The 27,960-nt window shown below is 34.2% G+C and overlaps 1 protein-coding gene across 5 annotated transcripts in view; it reads left to right on the forward strand.

The window, feature by feature from the left end:
• NBEA (neurobeachin) overlaps positions 1-27,960 on the forward strand; it is a 478,282-nt gene that overhangs the window by 279,557 nt on the left and 170,765 nt on the right. For all 5 annotated transcript variants that reach the window (XM_027899474.1, XM_027899469.1, XM_027899470.1 and 2 more), the window contains one exon: positions 9,756-9,880. In XM_027899474.1, coding sequence (XP_027755275.1) covers positions 9,756-9,880 — 125 coding nt within the window. The remainder of the gene's footprint in view (positions 1-9,755; positions 9,881-27,960) is intronic.

Below are 27,960 nucleotides of genomic sequence, written 5' to 3' on the forward strand. Positions count from 1 at the left end.
CAGCGTTTCACTGTGTTAAAATTAAGATAAAGAAGTTATTTTCTGAGATGCTTATCTGATTTTTTGTGGATTATAGCTGCAAAATCACAGAATACTTTCCAGACAATTTTGACAGAAAGTCATATAATTTCATGAGAACTTCTGGTTTTGTGTTCAGAAGACACGCACTTCTATTTTTCTTTTAATTTGACACATAATGTGTTTAAGAAACAAAATAATATTGCTACCAGCAGGTGATATACTTGTAAAAATAGTAGAAGAATTGAATGGAAATTTCATTTTAAAGTGCATTTAAATCAAAAAGCATTGTTTTGTTCAAATTTTTTGGTAAAAAATTATGGCATTGTAAGTTCCCTATGAAAATGCCTGATTTTTTTCTCTGTCATTTTTCTAAATTAATAAGTTCTCCAAATTTTTTATTTTCATGTTATATCTCCTACCAGCAGGAATGTGTAAGCTAATGTCATGGTACCTATTCCAGATGTGACGTTATAACAAACTTAGTAGACAAAATGTAAAACAAATGGATTTTTTTTCTTGAAATTGGATGATCATTTGCTAGATAGTTCAAGTTTTGTGTCAGTGAACCTTTGAGATATTTCTACATTTGTAGTAAGAAAAGCTGCACATTTAGCATGGAATACATTGTACTTAATTTTTATCCGTTTATAATTATGCTTCTAGTCTAAGCCAATCTGTCTGTCTCTTTTTGGCAGTCATTTATGAAAGGCAGAGGCAAGCCCAATACACTATTTATTGCATCTTGGAGTTTCTTATACAGTGGCATCATGGTAGTAGTTATGAAGTCTTACTAAGTGCCCATTGTGCTGAGAGAGCATGACATAAAAAAAAGTATTAAAAATAAAAATATCCTAAACCACTCTATGTTCTTTCAAGGTATTTTCCAAAAGTGAATTGTACACAAATTTTCATTTATCTGAAACTATAAAATGGCCTTTTGGGCTTTGGGAGGTTTTTTTTCCTTTGTTTGGAGTGATGGTAACACATTCTGAAATAGAATAAAGGTTCCAAATCAGACATCTGAGGTAAACCACAGAATATTGTTCCAACCACTTTTTTTTCTTTTTAAGATAGTTTGTCTTAATTTTAGCCTTCAAATTTACTTCATTTTAGTGTTTCTAGGAGTACAAATTATTATTCCTAGAATTTGGTGCAGTTGCATTCAGTTGTTACTGATATTTTATTACAAAAAAAACTCTTTGTGATGCTGTTAAGTCAAACACTGACAGTTTATGTATCCACCTTTCATGTTGCCTCAGTTTTCATTCAATGCCATTGGATTAACTGAAAGAAACCGAGTATATAACTTTAGAAAATTGCATATTTCATTTAGCTGTACTACATGTAGTTTGTCCTACTATATCCCATTAATATTTTGATAGATTTGTGAAACTTATCTTACATTACTTTAAATTTATGTTAAATCAATTTAATAATTTTAAAATTTCTACTTATCTTTACTTTTTATGTTGTAGACATTTATTTTTATTTCTGTTGCTATTTTTAAGATGTATGTAGCTTTTTTCTTTCTCCCTCCCTTCCCCCCCCATATATCTTTATGCATAGTTAGTCTTATTTTCCTAGAACTACTGATTCTTGGAAAACGTTTACTACTATTTAATAATATAACAGTCATTCCAGATTTAACATCTCATTCTGAACTTTATAAATAATCTAGACAGTCAGTAATTTGTTAGTCCATGTTTGTTTTTATATTCGTTATCAGTTTGTTTCTTCAGACTCTATGTAATATACTAAAATCCACAATCTCAGAAATTAACTGCCTTGTAAGTTTGTGGTTTAAGTGCTAGAAGAAACATTCCTATTGTCATAGCCTCCCTCTCACATCTGACATTGCTCTCCTTTCCAAAATCTCCTCTAACTGAAGACTAATACAAATGGAGAGATTTCTGTTTCCAGCTTCCCCTTTCTAGTTTTTGTCTTCTGAGCTTTGGTTTCCTCAATTTTTTCACCCAAATAAAGTCACAGAAGTTTCTGGAGTTGGAGAGTTTAATTAAGAATGTGCATTAAATATACCTTTTCCCAGTGCCTTAAGAAGAAAATAAAAGCCGTATAAAACACTCCCTCTTTTGTGGCAAGGATGTTACCTTTTAAAACTCTTCTTAGGAAATTCCTCACCGTGAATTTAGTGGATCTCTAATTGATAGTCATCTTCTGATATTTTTTGCTCTCTTTTCATTTGTAGCCAATACCCTGTTCTCTCAGCTTTGTCCTTCATTATTAATGCAAGACCATTAGTAACATAATCATAGGAGAGAATCTGTGTTGGCAGTTTTCCTTCTGCTTTTCGAAGGTGACTCCTCTGCTCCTATTCTGATGATCTGTGGTAGTATTTGCTGTTACTTTAAGTTCCTTTGTGTTCTATTTCACCCTTATTTCAAAGTCCACGTGGAAACCCTTCCCCTCCACCCAAACCGTGAAAAGCAACAACACAGAAATATCAAGCTCTGTAAAAGTTTGCAGGTTTATGAATTCCAGCCATCCTTCACAGGTGTAAACAGTTCAGAACTTTTTATTTCCTGTTTTAAAAATTTTAGCTATCTCACACTCTCCACAGGGAAACTTGTGGGTCAACTAGTATGTAATCTGCTGGTAACTTCTGCTGCATATATTATTAATTTTGTTGAAATGAACTATTTGTCCCTTTTTCTGTTCATAAAGTAATCATAGAACCCCACAGATCAGCCCTAAACTTCACAAATTTCTAGAATTCACTGCCTTAAGCAAAACTAGCTCAAATTCACAAGTCTCAAAAAATTATAGAATGTCTAACAGGCATTCTTGATAACCCACTGTTCATCTATTTATCCATCCATGATTGACATGGATTTATTTCTCTTCCCATCCATTTCCACAGTTGTTTCTCTTCCACTAGTTTCCATAGTCATTGGATTTCTTCTCATATTTCTATTCCTTTACTACTACTCCATTTTTTCCAGCTCAGTGCTGCTTTTTCTTCACCAATCAATAATAACATTTCAAACCTTTTATGGTTTTCCATTTCCCAGTATCCTGAAAAATATTCCTAGAAGAAACATTTCAATCTGTCCTTCTGTTTCATTCTTGCTCCAGTGTAATTAATCCAATTAATATGATCTGTTGGTTAGACCCTACAACTTTTCTAATTCCTCACTGCCTAACTCAAGACTTTTCTATCAAATCCTTTTTCATTTTTAGGGCTCTGACTTCATCTACATTGCTCCTCAAATTCCACCAATCATTCCTGTCTCATTTATCTTCTCATTTTAATTTTTCCCATTTTGGCATCCCTAAACAGGAGGTACAAAAATACCTCTTGTCTCCCCTGACAATTCTGAACCTGGCAGTGCTGGCATGCCTTCTAGCTGTGTTGCTGGGCTGTGAGTCATTTAGCTGGACTGCTGTCCTCTCCACACCACCTGCTCCAGTGCCAGTGACCAAGACACTAACCAAATTCACAGGAAGCTCCTTTGCTTTCTCTCTCATTTTTATTCATGCTAGTTCGCACTGATTAGAAATACAAGATAAACTGGAAAAAAAAAAATCTGGTGGTCGTTCACCATCTAGCTATCCCCAGGGAAATGCTATCCCTAACCAAGAGCCCTTGCTTGCCCACTGCCACAACTACCATCCCCCAGATTGCCAGCACCCTCTTCACCAGCTTCTTGTGTTCGTGACTGCCTCTTTTCCTGCTCTTAGATCACCTCACCAGTTTGTGGACATAACTTTGTATTTTACTGATATCCTATGCCTTGGAGCTCTGCTTTCAGCAATTCATTATCATCCACGTGAGTTCCCTAGGACACGTCCAGACAACTTCTTTCAAAAATAACAGCATGATACTTCTCATTAATTGAATCACTCGACATCACATTCATTAAAAAAAAAAAAAAATTCTATATTACTTGAATTTTCCTAGGTATTTAGCATTTTTCTATTTAAATGGTAAGCTCTTTTTCTAAGACTTTTTTCCTTCTATGCTGAAACCGACAAATATACTCCTGATGGTAACAATTCTTCATATGTACTTAAGAGAAAAAAAATAAAAGTTGTTCTCATGAAAATGCCTAAACATTTTTTTAAAAAATCCTAGGTTTAGGATTTTTGAAAATTGAAAATCCTTTTTCAATTTTTATTACATTAGATGTTTCTCAGTTTCACTGACATCTTTATTCCTTGTGTTGGTATTTACAGGTTTGAGTATTATTGGTATTATTTGTTTAGTAGTATTATTTTTCGGTACTTCTAGTTTTCATTCCAGGATTCTCTAGCATACCCTTTGGAAAAAAAAAAAAAATTGTAGCTCTTTAATTTTTGTTACTTAAAAAAATCTTTGTGTGTGTGTGTGTGTGTGAAGTAACTACTGGAGTAACTATTATGTTAATTGATGTTTCTGATATTTGTTTCTTTCAATGTACAGCAAGGCTTTTCTTTCAGCCATTATAATGTGGAATGTTACATTTGCATGCTTGTCTCCTCATCTTGATAGAATCAGCAAATACTGCGTCTCCTTCAAGCAGAGTCAGAGAAACCTTCGTTCTAAAACAGTGACTGTATATTGCTATACCACTTCTGAACACTATTAGCTCCTTTATTGTTACAGAAGATTTTTGCTACTTGGATCTCCTGGCAAATAGGTTTATATACTGGTTGTACTTTTTAAATGTTACAATTATTGGATAAGTAATAATTTGTATTTTTTGTGGTTTAAGTTTTCTTTTACTTACTTTTTTTTTTTTAATGTCACAGATTTTCTGTTCTTTATATTATCTTAGGGAAATGCTGTATACTTTCTAATATACTTTATTTTTCTCAGTTTCAAAACACAGAATTTCATGCTGTGACAAGAATTGTTTTTCCTTTTCAAAATATGTCACACAAAAAGCAACCAGGACTAATTCTTGAAATTATAGATCATCAATTCCTTGCCTTTTCAATGCGGTTTCCCAGTATTACAAAGACTATGGATTCTCTGAGATCCTTCCAGTTCTGTGACCCACCTCTTTTTCAAAACAACTTTTTCCCCTCCCCCCATGCCTGCAGGCTTGTTCCTCTTCATTAACATACTCAAACTTAATCTCTTCCATCTGGCAGCCCGTAGTTTGGGCTGCAGTCTGAGGATCTTTTAGGGACATTTGTGCTGCTACTCTCCACTGTTTGTATTTGCCTCTAGTTGCTGTAGCTATAGGTGACATACAGCAAACTGCATTTGTACATGAACAGGGACTGGGTTTTACAGCCTTGAAGCTACTGTCACGGATGCTGACTGCCCACAGGGTGGACAAAGACCTGCTGTTTAGGACAGCTAATATTCATAAGTTAAAGAAACAAACCGTTCCTATCCACTTTATTGCAGCAATGGCCATAGGAGTTAACAGAAAATCTTTTCAAAAGTTGTCTTTTAAATATTCAAGCTATGGAGATGTTGTGAAAAGTTAGGCATAATTTTGCTGTGCAGGCTGGCTTGACATTCCTCTTAATTGTTTTGATGGCAGAACACTTCACAATTTCTCCTCCAAGAGGGTAGTTGAGCTACCTGAAACACTTTAGTCTGTCTCAATAATCTTTGTCCCTAAATATATGGACGAGGTGTTTGGTATTATTACAAGATTCTTGTACAGAATTCTAGGCAGATCTGAGTTTTAGAGCACTTGGGAGACTTCAAAGCTGTTTGCTCTAACTTGTCAAAGTCCACCTTGACCACTAACAGCGCTTTGCCTTTCCATGCTGGCCTTTAACAAGAAAAATGTTGTTTGAAGCAGGAGAACATAAACATCGAGCAAACAGTGATGACAGTGACACTGAAACAGAATTTGTAAACCTCCAGTGACTGTAGTAAAAAAGGGTTTATTCCATTAAAACATGTACTTTCTTTGTCTGTATTAACTATATGAAATACTGCACATGTGACATTTGGGATTAAGTTGCCACATGCACACTGTTCCAAATAAAATTTTTCCATGTTAGTAACCTCTCAATATAACTGTTTTTATGCCAGACGAGAAAGGTTTATATTGGATGATACTATAGTTTATAATGAAATTATCTTGACAGTTAAACTCATGATGTGGACTTCCTTGAATCATGTGGTTTAGGGTGCATTTTAAATAACTGTTCAGTTGAATGGATATAGATATATTTCTTTTTTCTTTTCTAAAGTCTGTTGAAGTAGCTCATGAATGATGCTATAAACTTTTAGTTCTTAAAAAATAATTCATTACAGTTTGCTTAATGTGCACTTCTTCATTCAAACAAGCCTGATTCAAAATGTCACTTAACTGGTATAAGATATGGAGCAATGAGAAATTACATATAATCTAGTTGGCTGTGGAAATAAGGATTATTAATAATTTACATTATTAAGAAAAGTAAAGCTTATTGAAATATTGTACTTGTCACAGAAATAAATTACTAAAATTACTTGATTTAGTCAAGTCACTTCAAGGAAAAATGCATGATAGCAAAAAGAGATATGGGTGATTTGCAGACGTGCTCTCTTCTAGGAGTGACTTGTGCCTAGTAAATAATAAAAAATGTAGTTCTGCTGATTTACAGCCATCATTTAGAACTACCTAGTAGCTACCTAAAGTCCTGAAAAATCTTAAAGCCTAAATTATATTCACAGGATTAGAATATAAATATTTCTGAACCACTATGGGCTAGACAATTTAACACTGATTCAGTCCATAGTGCTGGACTTTTAGAGCAGGCTAACTTCTTAGTTTTAGGTTGGAACTTGTGGCTACAGTATTCTACTTACTAGTATTTTTAATCTAATCCAGAGATGTAATAATATAACTTTTTAGGAAAATCCCTTTTTCTGTCTATAATTCAGGTTATAAAACTCAACCATTCAAAACTTTCTGTAAGTGGAGCCATCAGTTTTTCAGGTGTCTGATTTCTTTCTAAAACAACATAGGAAAAGTATCTTGTCTTTTTATTGAAGATGTTGCTCGAAGAGTCAAAAATAAATCTTAGAGTAATTAGTTGAGATTCAGAAACCTGTTCTTTAGGATTGAGATACCATCTTCTAGTATCTGGAAGTTTGTAATAACATTGTAGGATAGACTTCTATAGAAAACTGTGAGAATAAATTTCAATTCTATTTTAAAAAGCTATATATATAATTTGTGATTAGGAATAATATTTGTGTTCTGTTTTCTCAAAATTTTAATTTTGCACTCTTATTATGTATTTTAAAATTCAGTCCCTGGTGAAATTGTAACCTTTTTTTAGATCTGCAAAATAGAACGAATCCTCTGACACTTTCATCACTTCTGTACTTGGCACTTCATTAAAGTAGTGGCTTTAAAATCTGGTTTTCTTTCAGATGAGAATATACAGTATTCTTTAGACTGATCAGTCAAAGTAATGGATTACCAGATTAAACATATTAACAATTAAAAATTAAAGAACAAATTAAAAATGAATTTGTATACTTTTTGAATATTTTTAATGTCATTTAAATGTTTTCTTACATAGTTGCATCATTCTCATCAACCTAAGAGTCTTTTTTATTATTACTGTCAAGACACAGGCCATTTCAGAGAACTCTTGTGTTTAAGAGAGTTTCATTAGTTTCTTTACTTCTGTTCCATTATGACTTACTCTCAAATGGAATTAAAAAGGGAAAGTTTCTTGCCTTTCAAAAAATCACTCTGATAAGAAGCCTTTAGTATTATCTTTGATATCATCAGTTTAAAATACAGACTTAGAGTTCACAAGGAGACTTTCAGCTTTTCCTTTTAAACCATGGGGCAGTTGTCTGCCCATTTTTTTATTCATATCACATCAGGGTCAAGAGGATTTAACAATCACAATAAAATTACTCAGTGCTCAGCCTAGGAGGAGAAGTGATGGACTCGTACTTCAGACTAACATACCTGTGAGGAAAAACTGTATTATAATACAAAACCAAAGTAAGCTATTTTACTTACCAAAGATAATTAAAGATGGCAAGATAGTTCTATAGGACACTGCAGAACTATGTGTCTATAGGACACATTAATGGCTGGGCCATTAATGCTGCATCTTCCCGCCTGGAAGCTCAAAGGCACTGCCTCAGCTTTAAACAAGGTGCTCTGAATTGCTCTCAAAGAGGAAGCAGCTTCCACTGAACTCTTGAAGTTGCCTCCTCACTGCTTTTAAATAAGTAAAAGGCCTGTTCTGCAAGGCAGCAGAGTAGGACCTTCACACAGACTCAAGAACCATATAGTGAAAATGCCCTTCAGAATGCAAAAGCCACCAACATTGGCTAAAAATTATGATGTGCTGCATCTGAAAGTTTGTAAGTGACTGGAAGTTAGGCTGCTAGATCCACTCCCCTTGGTGCTCTGCCCTCCGGAACTGATCCAGGTCTCATTAGTAGTAAAGTTGGACAATAATTCATGAAAGCATTAAAAAAAGTGGTTAACTGGACTGTAAAAAAAGAAAAGGTCTGTTCTATCTTAGCATATGTCTTCCTTTCCTCTGGAAGTGGCTACCAGTGCACAACTTCTCAAAAGTAAGGCAATATAGAAAACAGTAGCTGAATTAATACCTAGAAAAATCCAGCAAAGATATAGTCTTTACCTATGAGTAAAAAACTTTTCTCTTTGTTGTTGTTGTTGTTGTTGTTTGTTGTGGGTTTTTTTTTAATTTGCCTTTTGACCATGTACCTCCAGGGTATTTCAATATTGCAGATAGATTGAAAGTGACTGGTTCAAAGTAGTGGTTCCCTGGTTATGGTCTGCAAGGTCATGATCTGCAGAATAATTTTAAGTATATAGTATTTAATTATGAGCTTGATGATAAGGATGCATCCACAAACATTTTGGGTATTTGCTAGTGATCCAAAATATGCTCAAAATGTTGGCTTAAAATACAGCTTTCCCCAAATATTTTATAAAAACATGTGGGAGGTTTGTGTTGACAAGGTCAAGAAGTTGTCTTAAAGCAGAGCTGGTCATTTTGTTAGAACCAAAGTCAAATACCAGATGATTATATATGTGTTTGTTTTGACTTTAATATATATTAACAATGGTTTGTATCACTCTACAGGAGTTTAATATACTTTTTAATATAAAAGGCAATGTAACACAAAGATGGCCATGGTTCTTAATGGCTTGTATTAGCTGGAAGCTATAAAATCATCCTAGTACTCTGTTAGAGCTGGAATAATAATTTACCAAGACAATTACCGCATGGTGGAACTTTTTTGCTGCTCTAATTCAGTGTTATTAATAATGAATAAAATTGCAATTTTCTCAGGTTGCTAGGGGCAGTGGGGAATTATTTCAATGAATATTTCAGCACATTAGTTTAATCATTGTTCACAAAATTCAAGTGGGCAATATTTTATACTTCTAAGTTCAGTCTGCTAAGGGACCATAGTCATTAAATTGCAAACTATTTGCACTGAGGTCCATTCTATGATTTACTAGCCTTGTTAAAAACACTGTAAAAGAAAGCAAGCTGTGCCATTAATACTTGTAATTTGATGCTGCATTTGTTAATGGGCTCAGTGTGATTAATGTTTTTAGCAGCGGGCAGAACATTTTGAGACAGGCAGTGCTGGGGTTTATAATATATAAATGCATGTAAAGAAATACTAGAATATTTTAAGTTTTAGTAATACATGGTTTTAAAAGGTTGTATATCTGAAATGGAAAAGCAGCAGTGAAATTATACTGTAGTGCATGTAAATACAATTCAAGCCGTGGTAGGTGCTGATGTGTGTGTTCTTTATTTTCTAGCCAACTGCATGACTTCTGGCGCTTGGATTACTGGGAAGATGATTTGCGCCGACGGAGGCGATTTGTTCGTAATGCTTTTGGGTCTACTCATGCTGATGCTCTCCTAAAAGCTGCTGTGGAATATGGTCAGTATTAGCTCATGCTTAAAAATATAGCTCATGATGTTTTCTTGATGTCCATGAATCCCTGAGAATCATGTCTCTTCTTTTCTAGTGACAGTGCTGAGAATTCCTAGGACAACATATTCTTAGAAAAGTAATTCTTTCAATTCCTACACTGTAATGAACCAAAAGGCATGAGCTTGTGGGCTGTTAAATTCTCTGATCCCCAAGGGATTCATATAATACTTCTCTAGCATTCCCAGACATTAGTTTTGAGACACTGGTAAAAGCAGCTAACTTGCCTCTCCAGAGTGACTGAACAAAACTTTTAGATCATCAAACTAATGTGTCATAACAGTTCCACTGGAGACCTTTCATGAACGAGGAATTAAAAAATATCAGAATTTTTATCCTGGCATGCATAATTTCAGCTAAAAGTTGAGGTTTTTTCTGCAAATCATGAAATGTGTAAGAACATGATTAAAATAATTATTTTTAAGGATAACTTGTGATTTGAGTAGTGAACTGACTATATAAAAGCTTCAGTCTAGGAACTAAAGAATTAGATGATGTTTGATTTTCATGGAGATGTAGCTGAAATGTAAAGGAGGAAAAAGGAACATGTTTGCAAATTCCCTTATATCATCTACAAGTTTCATATGTACAAGACTTCTGTACAGCAGACTGAATCTGAATATTCAAAAAATCTAAAAAAAAAAAAAAAAGCAAATTTATTTCTCACGTTTGAGCTGGCAGACCTCTCTAAGATATCAAAGACAGGAGTTTTTTAAAGAATATTAAGATGGGTTTCAGTCCTTTCTTTTTTGTTAATCTGTAATGCTGAAAAGAAAATACTGTGATTCGTTAGCATTTAGGAGTAAATAATGGAAGTAATCATTCACAAAGCGAGTTGAACCTTTCAGCTGATGTGTAGCCAAAGGCTAATGTTGCCAGAAGTTCTGAATATGATAGATATAAAGCTAACACTGTGTGGCCTACACATTTCACCAACTTTGCAGTTGTTGAAGCAAATAGTTGGGATTCAAATAAGCTTAGACATACGAATTAATATCTGTGTTTGCAGGTATATTAGCAAGTGTAACTTAATACTTATTTAAACACGAAGGCTATCATGTGCAGCATTTCAAGTCATAAACTGCTCATGAGTTGGGTTAAGAAAGCCATTTCCCCCAGTGGTATGTAGTATTTCATATTTGACAAAGTGTTATTTTCTCCACATTGTTCTACAACATCAAAATAGAGATTTTATGAGAGGCAGGTACAAAACTATGCTTATTTCTGTGCTTATTTGCTTTTGAAAGGCAAATAGTCATCAAAAGCACACCTGTTAGTGCATTCAGCTTACAGTAAAATTAAAGCTCAGGTGTGTATACAGGTGGTGCACATCAAACTTAGTCGTGAATAAAAATTACAATAGACTGAAGTTTGCAAAATTAAAATAAATAATTCTAGCTTTTCTCATATCTATTAAAATTAACATGGAATTTTAAAAGCAGCATGCAATAAAGTTTTAATTCATGGATTCTATCTAGATGTACTTACTTTTCAGAGGCTTAAGCCTCTGGATTTTAATAGTGAAACTTTTAGCTGACCTTTTTCTGTAAGAAAACATCCTTAACGCTGATGTTATTTTTATGCCTCTTGGTGTTACTAATGAGTTGAATAATTTATGAGGTTGTCATGTGAAAAGGATTTGGTGCAGTTTGATGTACTTTTAGCCTCTGGTATTGGAATGGGATTAATAAAGAGCTAGAGGCAGATTTCCTTTTTTTCCATAGGGTTTAACATTCATTGTGGTTAGGTTTTTTTATTGCCTTTGTTTTGGTAATTTTGTTTGGAACAGTTTGATAGTAAAATGCCCCTAGCTTCCAAAACTGAGCATATCACACTACAGAAAGAATTTAAAGCATTTTTTTAAAAAATTATACTGCATAGTTTTTCAGTAACAGATTTTATTTCTTGACCTCAGATACTTTGTTTTTGAGAAATAAAGTATTCATCAAAGCAAAATTTGTTTGGCTTTTGTTTCAATTTTTCATCTTGACTGATACCTCTAGTACAAGTAATGCTATTTTGAGCATCAGTAAAATAGTGAAAACATCTTAAAAGTTTTTGTTATCTGCATTGACTGTCAGTTATCATTTAGGATTCTGTGCATAAATATTGCAATGGAGGAATGTTTAGTCAAAGCCTAAGTCAGCAAGCTCCTCAGTGTCTGCGATCAAAGGCATCAACTTAAATAGGTCTGATCAGGCATTGCAGAAGAGGGCAGGCAGTTTCAGCTGAGCAAAAATCACAGAGCAAAGATGACAAAATTAATCAGTCATTTCTTTGGCACTAAATAATAAGATATGCTGAGGATTGCAGATGAGAGAATTTCCAAATTCCTTGGAGATGCGCCTGCTTAACACCTGATTTATCTGAGCTTGTGCAACCATCAAGATATGACCTTGATAAATAAAAAAGTGCTTTACAGCTACTCTAGTATTAAATCAGAGTCAATGTTGGATGTATGGATACTGTAATTATATAATATTTGCTTTTATCAAGGAAGAGTCTTGGAAATGAAAACTATGTCTATGATCTACATGTTTGTTTTAAAGAAGTAATAGCAAATGTTAAATTCTACCTTGAAACGCTAAAAAAGTGTTAATTTTAGCTGATAGTGACTTCTTTCCGTAGGAAACATGCTATATTATCTACTACTGGAAAATAATATTATCTCAAAAAAAAATTGGCTACAGTGAAGTTTCCACTGAACTAAGTCTATTAGTCAACTCTGTATGCATGTTTGGATGTCTATCTTTTATAAAATATAATATGCATACATATTTGTATATGTGTGTGCATATGCATACATATGAATATATGTTCAAAGTACCTGACAAGTAAAAAATATTTCAATGAGAAATTATGACATATTTCTATCACTATATAAAACTGTGTGAAAAATTATAGTTTATTCTTATGGCTAAATACTTAGTTGTCCTTTGAGACTCTATGTATGTCAGATTCATAGCCACATTTATAGGAGAAGGACTGAAGATTTTTTTTTCCTTTGGGATTAGTCTGCTCCATTTCTAAGAATTTGATATTAGGCGTTGGATTTGTTTGCAATTGCTTAAAATTACTTTCATATTCAGATTTAAGATGCAGGCATAATTTGTTCAGCATTGTATCTGCTGTGCCCTTACTTGAATCGAAATGTAGATTCATTTCTTCCTTTTGTGAAGCTGAAGGGATGCTATTTCCTGCAGTATCAAAGTGGAAGCTCTAGTGGGATTTTTAACTACCTGGAAATTTTTAGTAGAGTTTTAATTTTGTAGTGTTAATAACTTAAACAGTTCTTATTCTAAGTTTAGATGGAATTTCAATGTAATTCATTAAATTGTAGACTGAAAAGAAAGAAAACAGAAAATATTCTATAAATTATTATAAACTCTACTTTTCCTCCCCAAATTTTGCTGCAATAGATACATGAAATATGCAGATATGGCCCACAAGTCTTCTGTGCATGTGGTGAAAGAACTGTCTCTTCGAGTTAATCACCTTAACAGTTTACAGTCATTGGAGATTAGTATAGATGAGACACTACTGTACCACCCTGCCAGTAAGACAGAATACAGGTCCACGAAGGTCAACTTAAGAGAAAAACAGTTACTTTATTAAGCTTTGATCCTTCGGTCTTTAAAGATTGTGGTCTACAAACAATTTGTATATAGATGGAATACAAGAAAGGCCACATTTTCTAGTGGAGAAAATGGACATGAACTCAGTGCCCATGTTCTAAACATACATGTGTAAGCTGGTCAAATGTATCTAGTGTCTGTGCTCAGGAATATTTAGCCTGTTAAGCTGATTATCTTGACAGATCCTAAATGCTTAGAATAAAAAAAAGAAAAAAAAAAGGCCTTCATAATGTAATATATAATACATTCAGGTACAAAAGCTACAGGTATGTTTTATATGTGCAATATAGCCACATATGGCTTTTGAACTTGAATATTTTAAGATGCCTATTCCATTATGTGTTTAGACATCTAATTAGCAATCTTATTTCAAGGTCAGTTCTAGCTGAAGCAGACTGTAGATGGCTCCATCTGAGACTTGTCTTTAGTGTTGTAAGCTTCACCAAAATACTGTGTGTGTTTATCATCAGAAATATGGTCTCATTACACAAACAGAATTAAAAAGCATCAAGTTTGGAAATCTGAAATGTTCCAAAACATTGGAACATTTGGAAATCTGAAAACTATTTTCATGACAGCACATGAATTTTGATGGACCATCAAAGATTCCTTCATGCTTCTGAAGGACTTAAATTCCCAGAACATTTAGCTTCAAACAAGTGCTACCTTAAAAGAAAGTCTGTGTGGGTTCCCTGCTATGAAACTGGGGAGCTGAAATGCATGGGAATCCATACTCAAACCTATACTCTTCAGAATGAAGTATCTTGGTGTCCCAGGGACCCCAAAGTGAAAAATAAATTATTTTAGAGTCCTAATGTCAGAGATATGTCTCAAGATGAACTTTCGGAAACTCAAGCTCTAGAGCAACCCCTCAGTGCTGAGAAGTTCGAAGCAGTTGATTCCCACAGCTTCTATCTCAGGAACTGCTGGGCTCCCTACCTTCTGCAGACAGTATTAGAAGAAGATAGAGGGTGAAAAGTCTAGAGAAACTGTTAAGAAGCTAGTTTCATTTTGTATGCATCAGATGTTGTTCTAGAAAGCTAAGTCAGTGTTTTACAAACAAACTTACTTGACAATTTCAGGTGATAAGACATTTGAAGAAATCAGAACGTCCCATGGACTGGAGATGCTCAATTTCATCATCTCTGTTCAGAAGCTGTGTTGTAAAATCAAACACTCTGCTCTAGGAAGTCTGAATGTCCACCTATAAGCTAGTCTTCATTTCCCTCCTTCATTTTAGATTTTACACTTGGATTTCTTAGATTGTTGACACTAATGGCATTGCTAATAATCTACAGGTGTCTTTTGTCAGTGAAAATACCACTGTTGTTTATAGTAAATTCAAGACTGTCTGTCAAAGTTACTGCATAATTTTATGTATCTGGAAAAGTTAGTTTACTTTTTCTCAGCTTCATAAAGATCTCAGACTTCATTATCTTCACCCAATCTTTTTTTCTGTGCTTATTGAAAATGCCTAATATATTTCCAGAACTATTTAAACAATACTGATTTTGGAATCATCTATCAGGAAGAAATATTTTTTTCATAAACTGATTCATAACTGAAAGCAAGTTGAAAACAACTGACATTAGATCATCACTTATCATACTTTTGCTAGCAGACCCACTTAATGCATAAAACCCAGCTACTTTTCTAGGTGTATCTGCAGTGAGAGAATTATGTATGTACCATCTAAAGACCAAATTATGCTTTCAGTTTTGTCTATGAAATATTATTTTCTTATACTATATCTACATGACCAACCTTCCTGTCAGGGTTGAGTTTTGTAGATCCTTTTGTTGGATTCTTTAAGATTTGCTGTTACTTCTAAACTGATCCAGGTATCTGTTGATCGTTAGTGACAGGACAAAAGACAACAGGCACAAAATTTTTTTTTAATGTCATGATGGACAAACAATGGACAGGTTGGCCAGAGAAGTTGTGTGGTCTCCCTCCTTGGAAATAATGAAAGCTTTATGACCCTCTTGAGCACTGTCTTTCCAAGATAAACAAAGAATATCTACAGAATATCTGGATCAGTTTAGTAGTAAGTGCAAAAGAATATCTATGTCTCTCTTGATCTGGGGAGCCCAGAAATGGATACATCACTCCAGGTGTGGCCTCACCAGAGCTTAGCAGAGGAGAAGGATGACCTCCCTCAACCTACCATTAACCCTTTGTCTGATGTAGCCCCGGTTACCACTGCAGCAGGGGCATATTGCTGGCTCATGTTCAACCTGGTGTCCATCAGGACCCCCAGCTCCCTTTTTGGAGAGCTGCTTTCTAGTTGGGGGACCCCCAGCATATACTGGAGACTGGGGTAGCTCTTCCCCAGATGCAGGACTTATCACTTCCTGTTGAACTTCATGAGATTCCTGTCAGCCCAGTTTTCCAGCCTGCTGAGATCCCTCTGCATTGCCAGTATGACCCTCTGGCACTTCTATCAGCCACTTCTCCCAATTTCATGTCATGTGCAAACTTGCTGAGGGAACTCTCTGCCTCATCAGTCAGATTATTAATGAAGATTATAATGAAGATGTTCAACATCTTCATTATTAATGAAGATGTTGAACAGGTATAAAACAGTTCTAATATCAGTTTGCTCATGTTCAGTATATTTATTAATACTGAAGTTGGGTTTGTTGTGACTGCATAAGCTGATAATATTTTTGATCCTTACCCCTTCCCCCCCCATTAGTTAATGCAGTAATTAGCCCCACACACACGCAGTTTCATAAAATATGTTGCTCTGGGGAAATACAAGTGAAGACCCTTATCTAAGATAATTTCTCAAACTGATATTTAAGTAATATCTTAGGTATAAATATGGAAGAGAAACTGAAGAACAAAAGCCCTTGACTAAAAGAAAATGCTGTTCCCTCATCCCTTTCACGCACACTTAATTTTAGCCTGTAAGTATACACAAGCTGACCATTAATTGTGAGCAGTTTTGAGAAATAGAATCCACTTTATGGGCAGAAAACACACATATGTTACTTGATGTTCAGTGGTGAGCATTTTAAGAATATGTATGCAATCATTAAATTAATCCATAACAATGCTTCCATTTGGCAAGTAAGTTCTCTTTGTTCTTTAATCTGCCATGCTTCACTTGAAGCACCTAAAATAATACTTCTCCTATTACACAAATTCCTTTCAGTATATGAATTAAATTCCACATTGATTGTGAAATCTCTAGAGTACTCTGAATGAGTTTATATCTGAATTGAGTGCCTTAAGGAATCACAAAAATCTGTCTTTTTTTCTAAGTGTTCCAATATAAGATTTTTATCTACAGCTTTATAATTGTAGCCCAACAGTGCCATCCACTGCTTCTCCAAATAATCTTCCAAATATTTCATCCTCACAGGATTTTAGAGAAAATATTACATATTGTCTCCTGTTAATATTTTACAGGGTAATTGCAAGATACAGTTTTGTTAAAGAAAGTCTAGGAAGAAGAACTTGCGCTTGGTATTAATAGAAGGGTCTGCAAAGCACAACCTGTGTAGTGAGAATAATTAAATCTAAAATACTAGATTTAACTGGTCTTATTTCTAATATTTCCTACCCCCTCATTCATAAATATATTATCATTAAAAATATCTACTATTATGGTAATCCTTATTTTTATCACCCACTATAATATAACGAAAGGCACTTTCAAGATGTAAACAGTAATAGAATTTGCTTAGTTGGAGTACTGAACACTATTGTGCTGAATTGTACTGAACACTCAGTGTTGAGCTTCTGCTCTTTGAGTAGGTGATGAAAATGAGTTGCAATTGCATCCCATCAGTAGTTTGCAGTCTCTAAATATCTTCTTCCTACTATATGCTATTTCTAGCATAGGATCTTTGTGGCAGCTTTATAATAAGTTTTAAGAACAGTTCGAATATATGGTCATTTTTTTTCTAGTAATTTCCTCAACTCTTGAATGTCAGAATCTCTGTCTTGACTCTAATTCAAACTTTTCACAGAGCCAAATAGGATATGAAAACTTTTCCCTCAAAACCTCCGTCTTGGGTTTCAAATGCCTTTCCTGTGAGATTTTCAGGTTATCCGGCATGACCTGACTTTTAGCTACTCTTATAGGTCTGAGCTAATAGATTTTACTGCAAAGTTTTCTGGCTTTTTACCAGCAGTTAGTATAACTACCTCTGTTTCTCACTTCTTCATCTGAAAGTATATGGTGCCAGAGGGTTCTTGAAGTAATCAAACTGGCCTGCAAAACCATTCCTAAGACCTAAAAATTACAACCACTGTCTGTCTTAGAATTCTAACTTCCTTTTTCTCCTTTCCATCATTACATTTTCAGGTAAAAAGAATACACAGTATCTGTCCATTGTGCCAAATGAAAGTAATTTATTTACCAAACCCCATAAATTACTATAATGATAAATATTTTCAAATCCATGTGATGAATGTATTTTTTCTATTTATTCATTTCTATACCTAATTGACAAAGAAAGAGAAGTCCTTGACCCATGTCTATTCAGTGAATCTTACAGAAACATTTCAGAGGAACATTCTGTCAGTGGAAGTCTAATAATAGTCCGTCAGGACAGCTTTCACAGCTGGGTGAATTCAGGTCTCAGGATTCCGGTTTTAATACGTGCTTTTCTTATCTCCTATTTTCTATGCTTTAAATCTCCATATCAAGGAGTAAAAGCACTTTAAATCTTCATTGGCTGTAGTTAAAACATGAAATACTAATTTTCTAAATTTTCTCCACTCTTCTTATTCTTGATGCCTTGACTGCAGGACTCTGTTCTCCACTTCATATGTAAGTGGAAATATGTATCATTTGTGTTTTCTGAAGACCTGACTAGGACAGCCTCCCTAGCGCATGGCTGGAATGGAGGAACATTATTTCAGCAGCGCCTCAACCTTTGCAACCTAGAGTTAGGAGATCATAGTATCGATTTTAAAAGACTTGACTGTCCCAATCTTTCTTACAGTCAATAGGAGGCATGACAGGCTTTCAGGCAATGGGCTCAGGTTTCTACAAGACTCTGGGCTACTTGCAAGGGTTAAGTCAACAGAATCAGATTGTGGGAATCTCTTCAATATAGGTGATTTCTTGTCTTTCACAAAGCAAATGGAACTACTATCTATAGATTTTGAAAATAAAGTAATTCATTTTCAGAGACGATATTTAAGATACCTAAGTGTTTTGACTTATCTTTTTACATTGCACTATTTAGCATTTATCACACAAAATTTATTTCTATTTTACCACATTACCATTACTGTAGACATCTTATGTAAATAGTAATATTTGTACACAAGAAACACAAATTTATGTTCACTGGCTATTCCATGTCCTTACAAGTAGAGTGAGTTCTTCAATACCACTTATTTTGTGCATTTCATTATTTTATCGTGCTAGCTTTGAAATGCACATGAAAAGTACTCAGTACTGTGAATTTCAGTGTGGTGCAGGTTACAGGCAAGGATCAAAAAACACCTTGTGAAAGTACTCTATTAAAAACCAAATACATGTTACAGAAAAGTTAAATATACCACTAACCAGAATGATAAGGAAGAGACCTTGTTAAGAATTGTATCAGCATATTATGCATGTTTCCAATTATTTAATTTTGTTTTTCATATCATGTACATTACATCATGGCATGACCTTTCTCTTATCCTTATTGTGTGCCTGAAGAGTGTATCTTCCAGAGTGTTTGTATTATGTCCTAAACATCATCTACAATAGATATGCTTTTCCAGCTGAAAGAACTGTACATAATGCTTGTGTGTTTTATTGGTGTCTCTTTTGCCATATAGCGCAAGTCATTCAATCCTGTGCCCATAAAGAAGCTGATCCTGTTGTCTAAATAGCAGCTCAGCTCTCATCTGAATGGAAAATAGTGTTGCTAGGGCTTCCAAATCTAACATAAGCACAAATTTTGCAAGTATCCCTGCAGCTGCATGGAAAATTTGTGCTCTCTTGTAATCTTTGTGAAGCAAACTGAAAGATGTCTCAGACTCCAAGCAGCAACTTAATGGAAAGTGAAATAAAATACTGCTTTCCTTTTTTGTTTACTGCTGACTGCTGCTAAGATTTCTGTGAATTATCTTTCCTTAATACACAGGATTTCTGCCTGGGACAGTGATTACCATTCACCTGTTTCAGAGACAAAATAACAAAAGTCTTGTCAGTTATCTCGTTGAGCTGTTTTAATGACAGACTCTCAAAATCTTTTTATGGCTGATATTTTCTGTACCACTGCTGTTTCACTTTTCATCTTCTAGGCTGCATGAAACAAAGACATTTTATAAGTGCAACTACTTTTGTTTAAAATAAAAATTAAAAAGAAAATAATTTTTTAAAAAATGCAGAGTAAAAATCTGTTCTAAATCAAGGAAATAAACAAGCTTTGATTTTCATTTTATAGCTAATTGCTAAATGGATAGATTACTTGGATAGATAATTGCTATTGCTAGACAATTGCTAACTTGGAGGAGCTTATATATTTACAGCAGCCTGGCCCAAAGAGAAGTCCTGTCTGTTGCTACTAGAGTGTGGTCACTTAGCATCACTAAAAGTTAAACACAAATATCCCAGTGTTTGGGCCACACTGCTACCTCACAAATGTGTATATCCTGTAGGTGCTGCCCTTTGTCTAGTGTTGCTATAGGCATTGATCGACCCTGAAATATAAGAAGCTCCTCCCACCAATTACTGCTGAAGTGAAAATATGTAGACCAGTTCTGAAGATGTGGCCATCTATGTGAGGACAAAATGAAATTTATACAGATAGAAACCACAATGCAGCACACTTGAAACAGTTGGAACTGTACCACAAAAGGCAAAAAGTGTAAAGGAAAGTAAATCTAGATATTCTAATGAGATTTTTATGTTTACAAATTTATTTATATATGATGGTGACAATCCTTTTATGAAACAATTGCAGGTGACATTATGTCATGTTTAGGAGATTTTGTGTGTGTAAAGACTGCATAAGATGATCCTTCTGTATGTCTCAGAAGAGCAGAATTTCACTTGAAAAGATTACCATTCCAGAAAGCAAAAGTAATTTCAGACGTTGGCAAGTGACTCTCTGAAAGCACTGATCATGAACTGTTGGGTCTTTTCTCTGTAAATAAGTAGTCTTGATAGAAATTGAAATTGTTACCTAACTACTGGAATTACAATAGCTACTATAAAATAATTTTAAACTTATTTCCTACACCTTCATTCCCTGTGCTAGAGAATGAATTTTTTAGCTGTCCTGTTATGTCTCTGTACAATGGCTGTTTCCAAAGAGCTGATCTTTTTTGGATCTGATAGCAAAAGCTTAAGTGATGAGGGCAAAATTGCCTTCTAGCAAAGACATAATCACCCTTGCTTTTGCCATAGAGAGGGAGAACTGAAAAATTAGAAGACAGACCACAATACTACAGATATGTAGTATGTATTTTCTTTTTAAAAATATTCATGTTTGGACCAATCCCATGGCTTGGAGGTACTAATTGTTGAATATTGGGTAAGGGTTAGAAATTTTGGGGTAGAATACCCTAGTATGGGAATTAAGATCAAATTTCTTAGAATTATAGAATCATAGAATAGCTTGAGTTGAAAGGGACTTTAAAGATCATTTAGTTCCATCCTCCCTTCAATAGAGAGAGATGCCGCTTCCATTTCATGGAATTTGAGAGATGCAATGGCATTCCTTGCATGCCACTGCTTTATCAAGTGTTTGTATTTCCAAAAAGAATTTCATTTCTTTGCCATTATTAGCCTTTTCAATTAGAATTTTTTGCGATCAGGGAGCAAAATTAGGGTCAGCGTATGTGAGCGCAGTTCTTCAGTATGGAGTGTACCACTTCAGAAGTCCAACAACTTTGATCCTGGCTTTAGGGCTGCAAGCAGATATAGTCAGACCAAGGCTTTTTCTGGAGAATGTGTGTTTAGGAACTAATCTCAAAACTTTCCAGACATAATCCAGGCCTGAATGTTAAGACATGACACAGATGTATTTTTCACTTTTATGTCATCTTAAAAAGGTTTTATCAGATGCTGTTTCAAAACATAGAATGCCTCGATTAGCAGATTTATTTCATTATCATGTCATACATATTTAAATTCAATCATCTTTTGTTTCTTACCTGGTAATTAAATTTTTCTATTGAAATAGTTTAATTACCCTCTTCAGTGGCCTGTCTTAAGAAACTTTTGCTTACATGTGAATATTTTGAATTAAGGATAAATGAAATTCCTTTTTGCTGTCAAAACCAAATTGTGAAAACACATTGCATGGCTTTGAAAATCAGTACACTCTATTAGCAGACCTGTCAATATAAAAAGTGCATTCCATTTCCACCTCTTGCTCTAATAACCTTTTCTATGTTACTCAGAGGCAGTTCACATAATCAGAGTATATTGTCAGCTTACTGGAGTTGGGGAAGCATGAAATGAAAATCACGTTAATATTGATCCAATTCTCTTACTTGCAAGTGTCCTTGATGTCCTTTCCACTGAGCAATAACTGTTGGTGTGATGTAGGTATTTTCCTCTCAGCTATTACTGTACGTTTGTAAAATGGCTCGAAAGATACTTAGGAAAATTTAATTGCTCTTATTTATTTTGCTTGTGTGTCATCCTTGCCTGTTGAAATAATCCGCAGCAGAATTTGGTTTCTTTCTGCAATTTATCAAACTACAATATATGCCAAGGTGCTGCCTTTCAAACTGTCAGGGATTTGTAAAGGTCATCAGTCATGAAATATGAATCCATTCTTGTGTGTACAAGTTATGGTGACAAACTACATCTTAATCCAAATATAAACATTTGATTGTTTTAAGCTCCCATTAGAGGGACTTCCTCTGATTCCGGTCAGAATGAAGGCTGCCTTTCAGGAGCGTGAAATGCATTGAAACATTTATCGGACTGGACATATCTGACTCTGTCACCTGCTGGCTGTTTGCAGTCAGTGCTGAATCATTGCAGGGTCCTTTCTCATATGCTCAGAATTCCTGAAATCTCAAATATATATAATGGCAATGTTGACAAGTTCTAAAAATTAATTTCACGACCACTCTGAATCTGTTTTCTTATCTGTAAACTAAAAAGTAGAAGGAGTAGTACTTTCACCTTTATTTTTATGTAGGATATTTTTATTAATATACAACACTCTGACTTTAACTACAAGTATTTATTGTTTAAAAAGCCTCAACCTCATCTGAGAAACGTGTTCATTTTGGCCTTGCCTTATGTTCAGTCTCCTCAATGGTATAGCTTGTGTCAGTCTCATTTTACAATGCAAAACATCTGAGAATTTGAAAGAGGAAAGCATATACAGCAGTATTTATTTACAAATGACTTACATGAAGACGACAGTTTGGTCTGATATTAGGAATATGGAATGTTCATGATTAAATTTTCAGGTATTTATCTATTATAGAAAACGAAAATGTGATTTGGTTTTACTTCTGGTGGAAGTATTTTCCAGTACAAATATATGCAATTTTTAATTTCTATGCAATTTTCATAGTTTTTCTCCCTCATTTCTTCAAAGATCCTTAATAATGAAAATGTGATTTAGATTTCTCTGGTTTTTATTAAATCTATTAAAACCAGCCTTCCTTTATTAACAGTCACTTCTCTGATTCTCTGGGGAAACTAAATTATATGCCAGTCAAAGCTGCCAGTTCCAGAAACACATTGCACTTTAAATAACAACTCCAGCAGACACAGGTGGGGACAGTTCATCGTGATATACCAGCACCAGGCTGCTACACAAAGCCAGATCAATCTCTTGAGCCGACCCAGGGGTACCTGGTGTACATTTCCCATGGAATGACTGCAGTCTTAGGAGGGCTGGCTCTGTAGTCCTGTGGAAAGATACTAGGCTGAGATGGAGTGGTCACCATGTTGATGATTTAATCTTACTGGGTTTTGTAGAGGTCAGTTTACGGACGCCTAGGCAGCTGCTCTGCATAACTGTGACTGCTGCGAGGGTCCCAGTACCTAATCAAGTTAGGAAAGATTAGCAAAGATAGCAGAGGTTTAAACTGTTACAATATATAAAGCAGGATGATTATCTAGTAAATATTTTTTCCAAGTATTTTCAACTATTATTAATGTCAAATGAAAAAAAAAAGGTAGATAATAGTGTTTCATTTTAATTCTGTGCATAGATAAGCTTGATTCTTCCTGTAAAAGTTAGTTTGAAAGAAAAATGGTTTTTCTTGAGAGATATTTTTTTTTCTTTATTGTACAAACTCTGTTGATAAGTTATATTTTACCTGTGATATAATTTCGTGGTTCACATCACAACCTATCAGGTAGACTCTTGTGAGGAACTAATTTTGAATTTCTTTATTAATAAAATACTAGAAACTACCTTATGGGATTAAAGTTCAGCAAGAAAAAGGGTGTTCTACAGAGCAGTACATACCAGTGATCTGTAAGGAGTAGAAAGCAAGTTTACCATTAAAAGTTCCTGAGGAGAGCTAAGCTTCACAAAAACTCTAGCCACTATAGAAGAGAGTTTTTAATTAAATGCAGAATTTTACTGTAAAAAGAACAGACTTTACTTATGTCAAAATGCTCCTTTAGAGGCCACATAAAACTGTAAAAGACAGTATATGAAAAAGGTTTCTTATAGAAAAGAAGAACACCATCCCATGAAGCAGATTTCCAGATGTTTGGAAACATTAGAATTTCCTGTCAGTATATTTAGGTAACATTAAAATGAGGTTAACTTTCCATTCTGCCATCTCTCCTCAAAGATCAAAGAGGACTCACTGCATAAATTGCCTTATCGGTAATTCGTTGAAGTAAACTATGGAAACAACTTTATAAGAAGCAGTAGTCTCCTTTTTTTGGTTACAATATTACCAAGCAAATGTTTCTTGAAATTAACCATGTTTTTAGCCTCATTTTTACATTTTTATATTCAGAGAGAAAAAGTATAATACACCATATTTGAATACATAATAAATGGATAGAAGTAAAGAGAGAACTGGAAACTCCCTTGCTGTGTTCAACTAAAGCATATTAATTAGTGTAATGTTTAATGAAATACGTGTACATAAACATAAATGTAGTCAACAATATGTTTGTACTGATAATTTTAAAGTTTCATTTAGGGTCAGTTTCAGGGGATCTGGATACTTACAGTGTCTTTGAAAAGTAGATTGCATCCCTAGAAACCTATTGTGATCTACAGAACCCAACAGGAAATTCATTGATTTAAATGAAAATAGTGTCAACAATTCAGATGTTACAATAAAAATACCCACTTGTCCATCCCCAGCTGATAAAGTATTCCCTGTATTACATACTTTGAGGGGCTGTAGTTGCAAGTTAGCGTGAGATTCTCCTGTTCTTGGAAAAATATTAGGCTTTGAGGGATTTTGGTAATGGTTTTGTGGTTGTTTTGGGGTTTTCTTGAATGCTTAGTAACTTCCGTTTAAGGAAAACTAATGTTAATGGAAGAGAGATTAGTAAATTCTTGGTAATACTGTAAGAGTTTACTGTGCAGCTCATACAACCTTTCAGACATATAAAATACACACCCTTCCATGGAAGTTGAGTTTATAAACTGGTTTATAAACTGGTAGTTGATTTCTTTAATTTCTTCTAAAGATGAGCTGTTTTCAGTAATCCTGAAGTTACTGTAGGAAGCCAGTTTGTAACATGCACATTTACAAAAATGATCAAGATGATAACAGGTGTAACAAAAGATAGATTTTTTTTTCTTTTTGATAGCTTATCTAGTCATACACATACATTTTCTTGAAATATGTTTAAGACAGACCCTTCAAGTTTCAACTTCATCGGGACTTTGATGCAACCTGAGTGATTTATTTCCTTTTATTTCTTCGCAAAATGTAGTTTTAAGAAATACTTAGCTGATTATTTCAAGGCTCCTTTCCAAATCCCAGTCTATCCCTTAAGTCTATCCCTTAAAACATCCCTTAAGATGGAACTTGACAAGGACAAGGACTGATAGCATCTGTCAATTCCAGTTCTGTGCACTCCAGTGTCACAACCTTACTTTCTTGAAACGACATCTAGTTTCATTTTATTTTTTTCTTATTTTAATTAGTTTGAAACATTTTCCAATTAGATTTAGGAACTAAGCCTATTAATTTCATATTGTGTCTTTAAAATACAGACTCCTTGTGTGCGAAAAAGTTTTAAATATCTGGACATGGATTTAATTTCATGATACTATTGCTGGGCCTTTGAAAAAAACAATCTGAGTTTTGATTTTTTTCAAACACACTGAAATATCAAGTATTCATTTATTCATCTCTTCTTTTTATATCATTGTTAACAATACTAGACATAGTTTTATGTCACATAATTTTTTATTCAGTTTGTTGTCTGGTTTTAAAAATAAGAGTTGTTTTTCTTCGTACTTACTTGTAGAGGTTCTCTTATTTTAAAACCTTTTTGAAGTCATCTTGAAATATAAAAATAGAACATCTGTGACAGATCTGTTTTGAACATATTTCACATTTCAGGATCCAAGGAGATCTGGTGGTCTGTGGTATTCGCTTGTTAATTTCTTGATGAATGGGTAGAAAGGCCACGAAGTGCACTCAGTACAGCACGTCTTCCGAAGATAGATGATCTCAAATAAATTCTATTCCCAATCACTTTTTGATTTGTTAGGTGTTAAACCACTTCTTTGTAAGGACAGTGTTTACAAGCCTTGTAATGAGACAGCCCTGTGAGACCTTACTCGTCTTGCTGTAATTTTGATAAATGGAACTCTAATTCATAAAGGATATAGTGATTGAAGGGCAACTCTGGGTCTCGTACACTTTCATTTAGATAAATGTTTGGTACAGTATAGCAAAACTGAAGTGCACTCAACAAAGTGATAAATTTTAACAACAGCCAAACCAGAGCTTTTCTCCATCAAGAAAAAGAAGCACTCTTTACTATATTTCCTTCAAATAAATGTATTTTTAATATTATAAACCAGAATGGATTTTAGAGCCATTTGTCTTATTGCTAAGCTCCAAATTTGTGAAACTAATTTAATGTCTTCTAGTCTACCATGTTTCTTACACCTGTGTCTGGCAATATTTCTGTAACCTCATACTCTCATCACAAGGGATTTAAAATACCCTAAATTTCAGGTTCTTATGATGTATTTTGAGTGTTATTATTAAGCTGGGGCTTTGGACTTTTTTAAAATATATTTTAAAAATATATTTTCATGCATAAATAATTTTAAAGAATTGTCATAATCAGTTACTACAGAAATGGTTGACACTAATATTACTCCAGATTAGTATTTTTCAAGTAATTAATTTGAAGACTATTACATTTTATAAAGCTCAGAAACTTACATAACACTCACTAAAACTATCAGAAAAGAAGAGAACACTGTTTTCATGCTTTCTTCCTTCACCATGTTAGTTCATCTCAGACCTGGTCTCCTCTAGTGTCATATGTTTCACAACGGGAGCTATTACTTGTGTCAAACTCCTGTGCTGTAAACACAAGTGTAACAAGATCCTGACTTACTGATTAAATACTCAGGATGATTCTGATGTATTGAAACTGAAATTCTGTTACAGCACATTAATTCTTAGTGTTTTTCCAAACTCCTACCATTCGTGCTTCTTTTTGTGAATTAAAGAAAAAAAAAAAAAACCAAACCAGACATAAAACCCCAGAATCTTATACATGATACTGAAAACTTCTTCAACCATTAGTTAACTGATCCAGTTTTATGTTGGACAAATAGCTACAGTTGTATCAAGTAAAAACCTGTGCAAGTGAGATAATGATCACAGCTTAATAACTGAACACATCAAAACACAGCATATCAGTATAGAGCAGCATTGTCTTAATCACTATCAATATGGACCTAATGGAGACAGCAACAAATAGGAAGACTACACATATTCTGTCCTTAATTCTGAGCTTGGTAAAAAAAAGATGAGGTTTTGCTTATTTGTTTGGGTTTACGTTTTCAGAGTTTCAGAACACAGTTTCAGAAATAGCAATTGGGGTAATAACAGTACTGTGTAAAAGCTTAATATTAGGCAATGTAAAATAAGAGTTATCTCAGCCTGTGATGAAGTCTCAAATCAAGTGGCATGCTAACAGTGATCTTCAAACAGAATAAACACACCCACAGAAAAATATGCCTCCAGCGTTTTTATTTATATCTTTTGACTCTGCTGTGCACAAATTAATTAAAACTCTTACTAATTATAAGAGTAGGAGGTAAAATCTTAACACCTTCCTGACTGTAATACAAAACTTCCTGACACTTCAGCTCCATTCCATGTATCTATTTTCACTAACCTATCTGTTTACTATATTCCTCTTAGTTGTCCTGTTTTAACAGGAGGCCGTGAGTCTTTCTGGGCTTTACATTTTACGTCTACCATAATAGTATTCAAATAAAA

This window comes from Empidonax traillii, unplaced genomic scaffold (assembly GCF_003031625.1).
Source record: "Empidonax traillii isolate 1590-97213 ecotype Southwest subspecies unplaced genomic scaffold, ASM303162v1 scaffold670:size792703, whole genome shotgun sequence".
Lineage (NCBI taxonomy): Eukaryota > Metazoa > Chordata > Aves > Passeriformes > Tyrannidae > Empidonax > Empidonax traillii.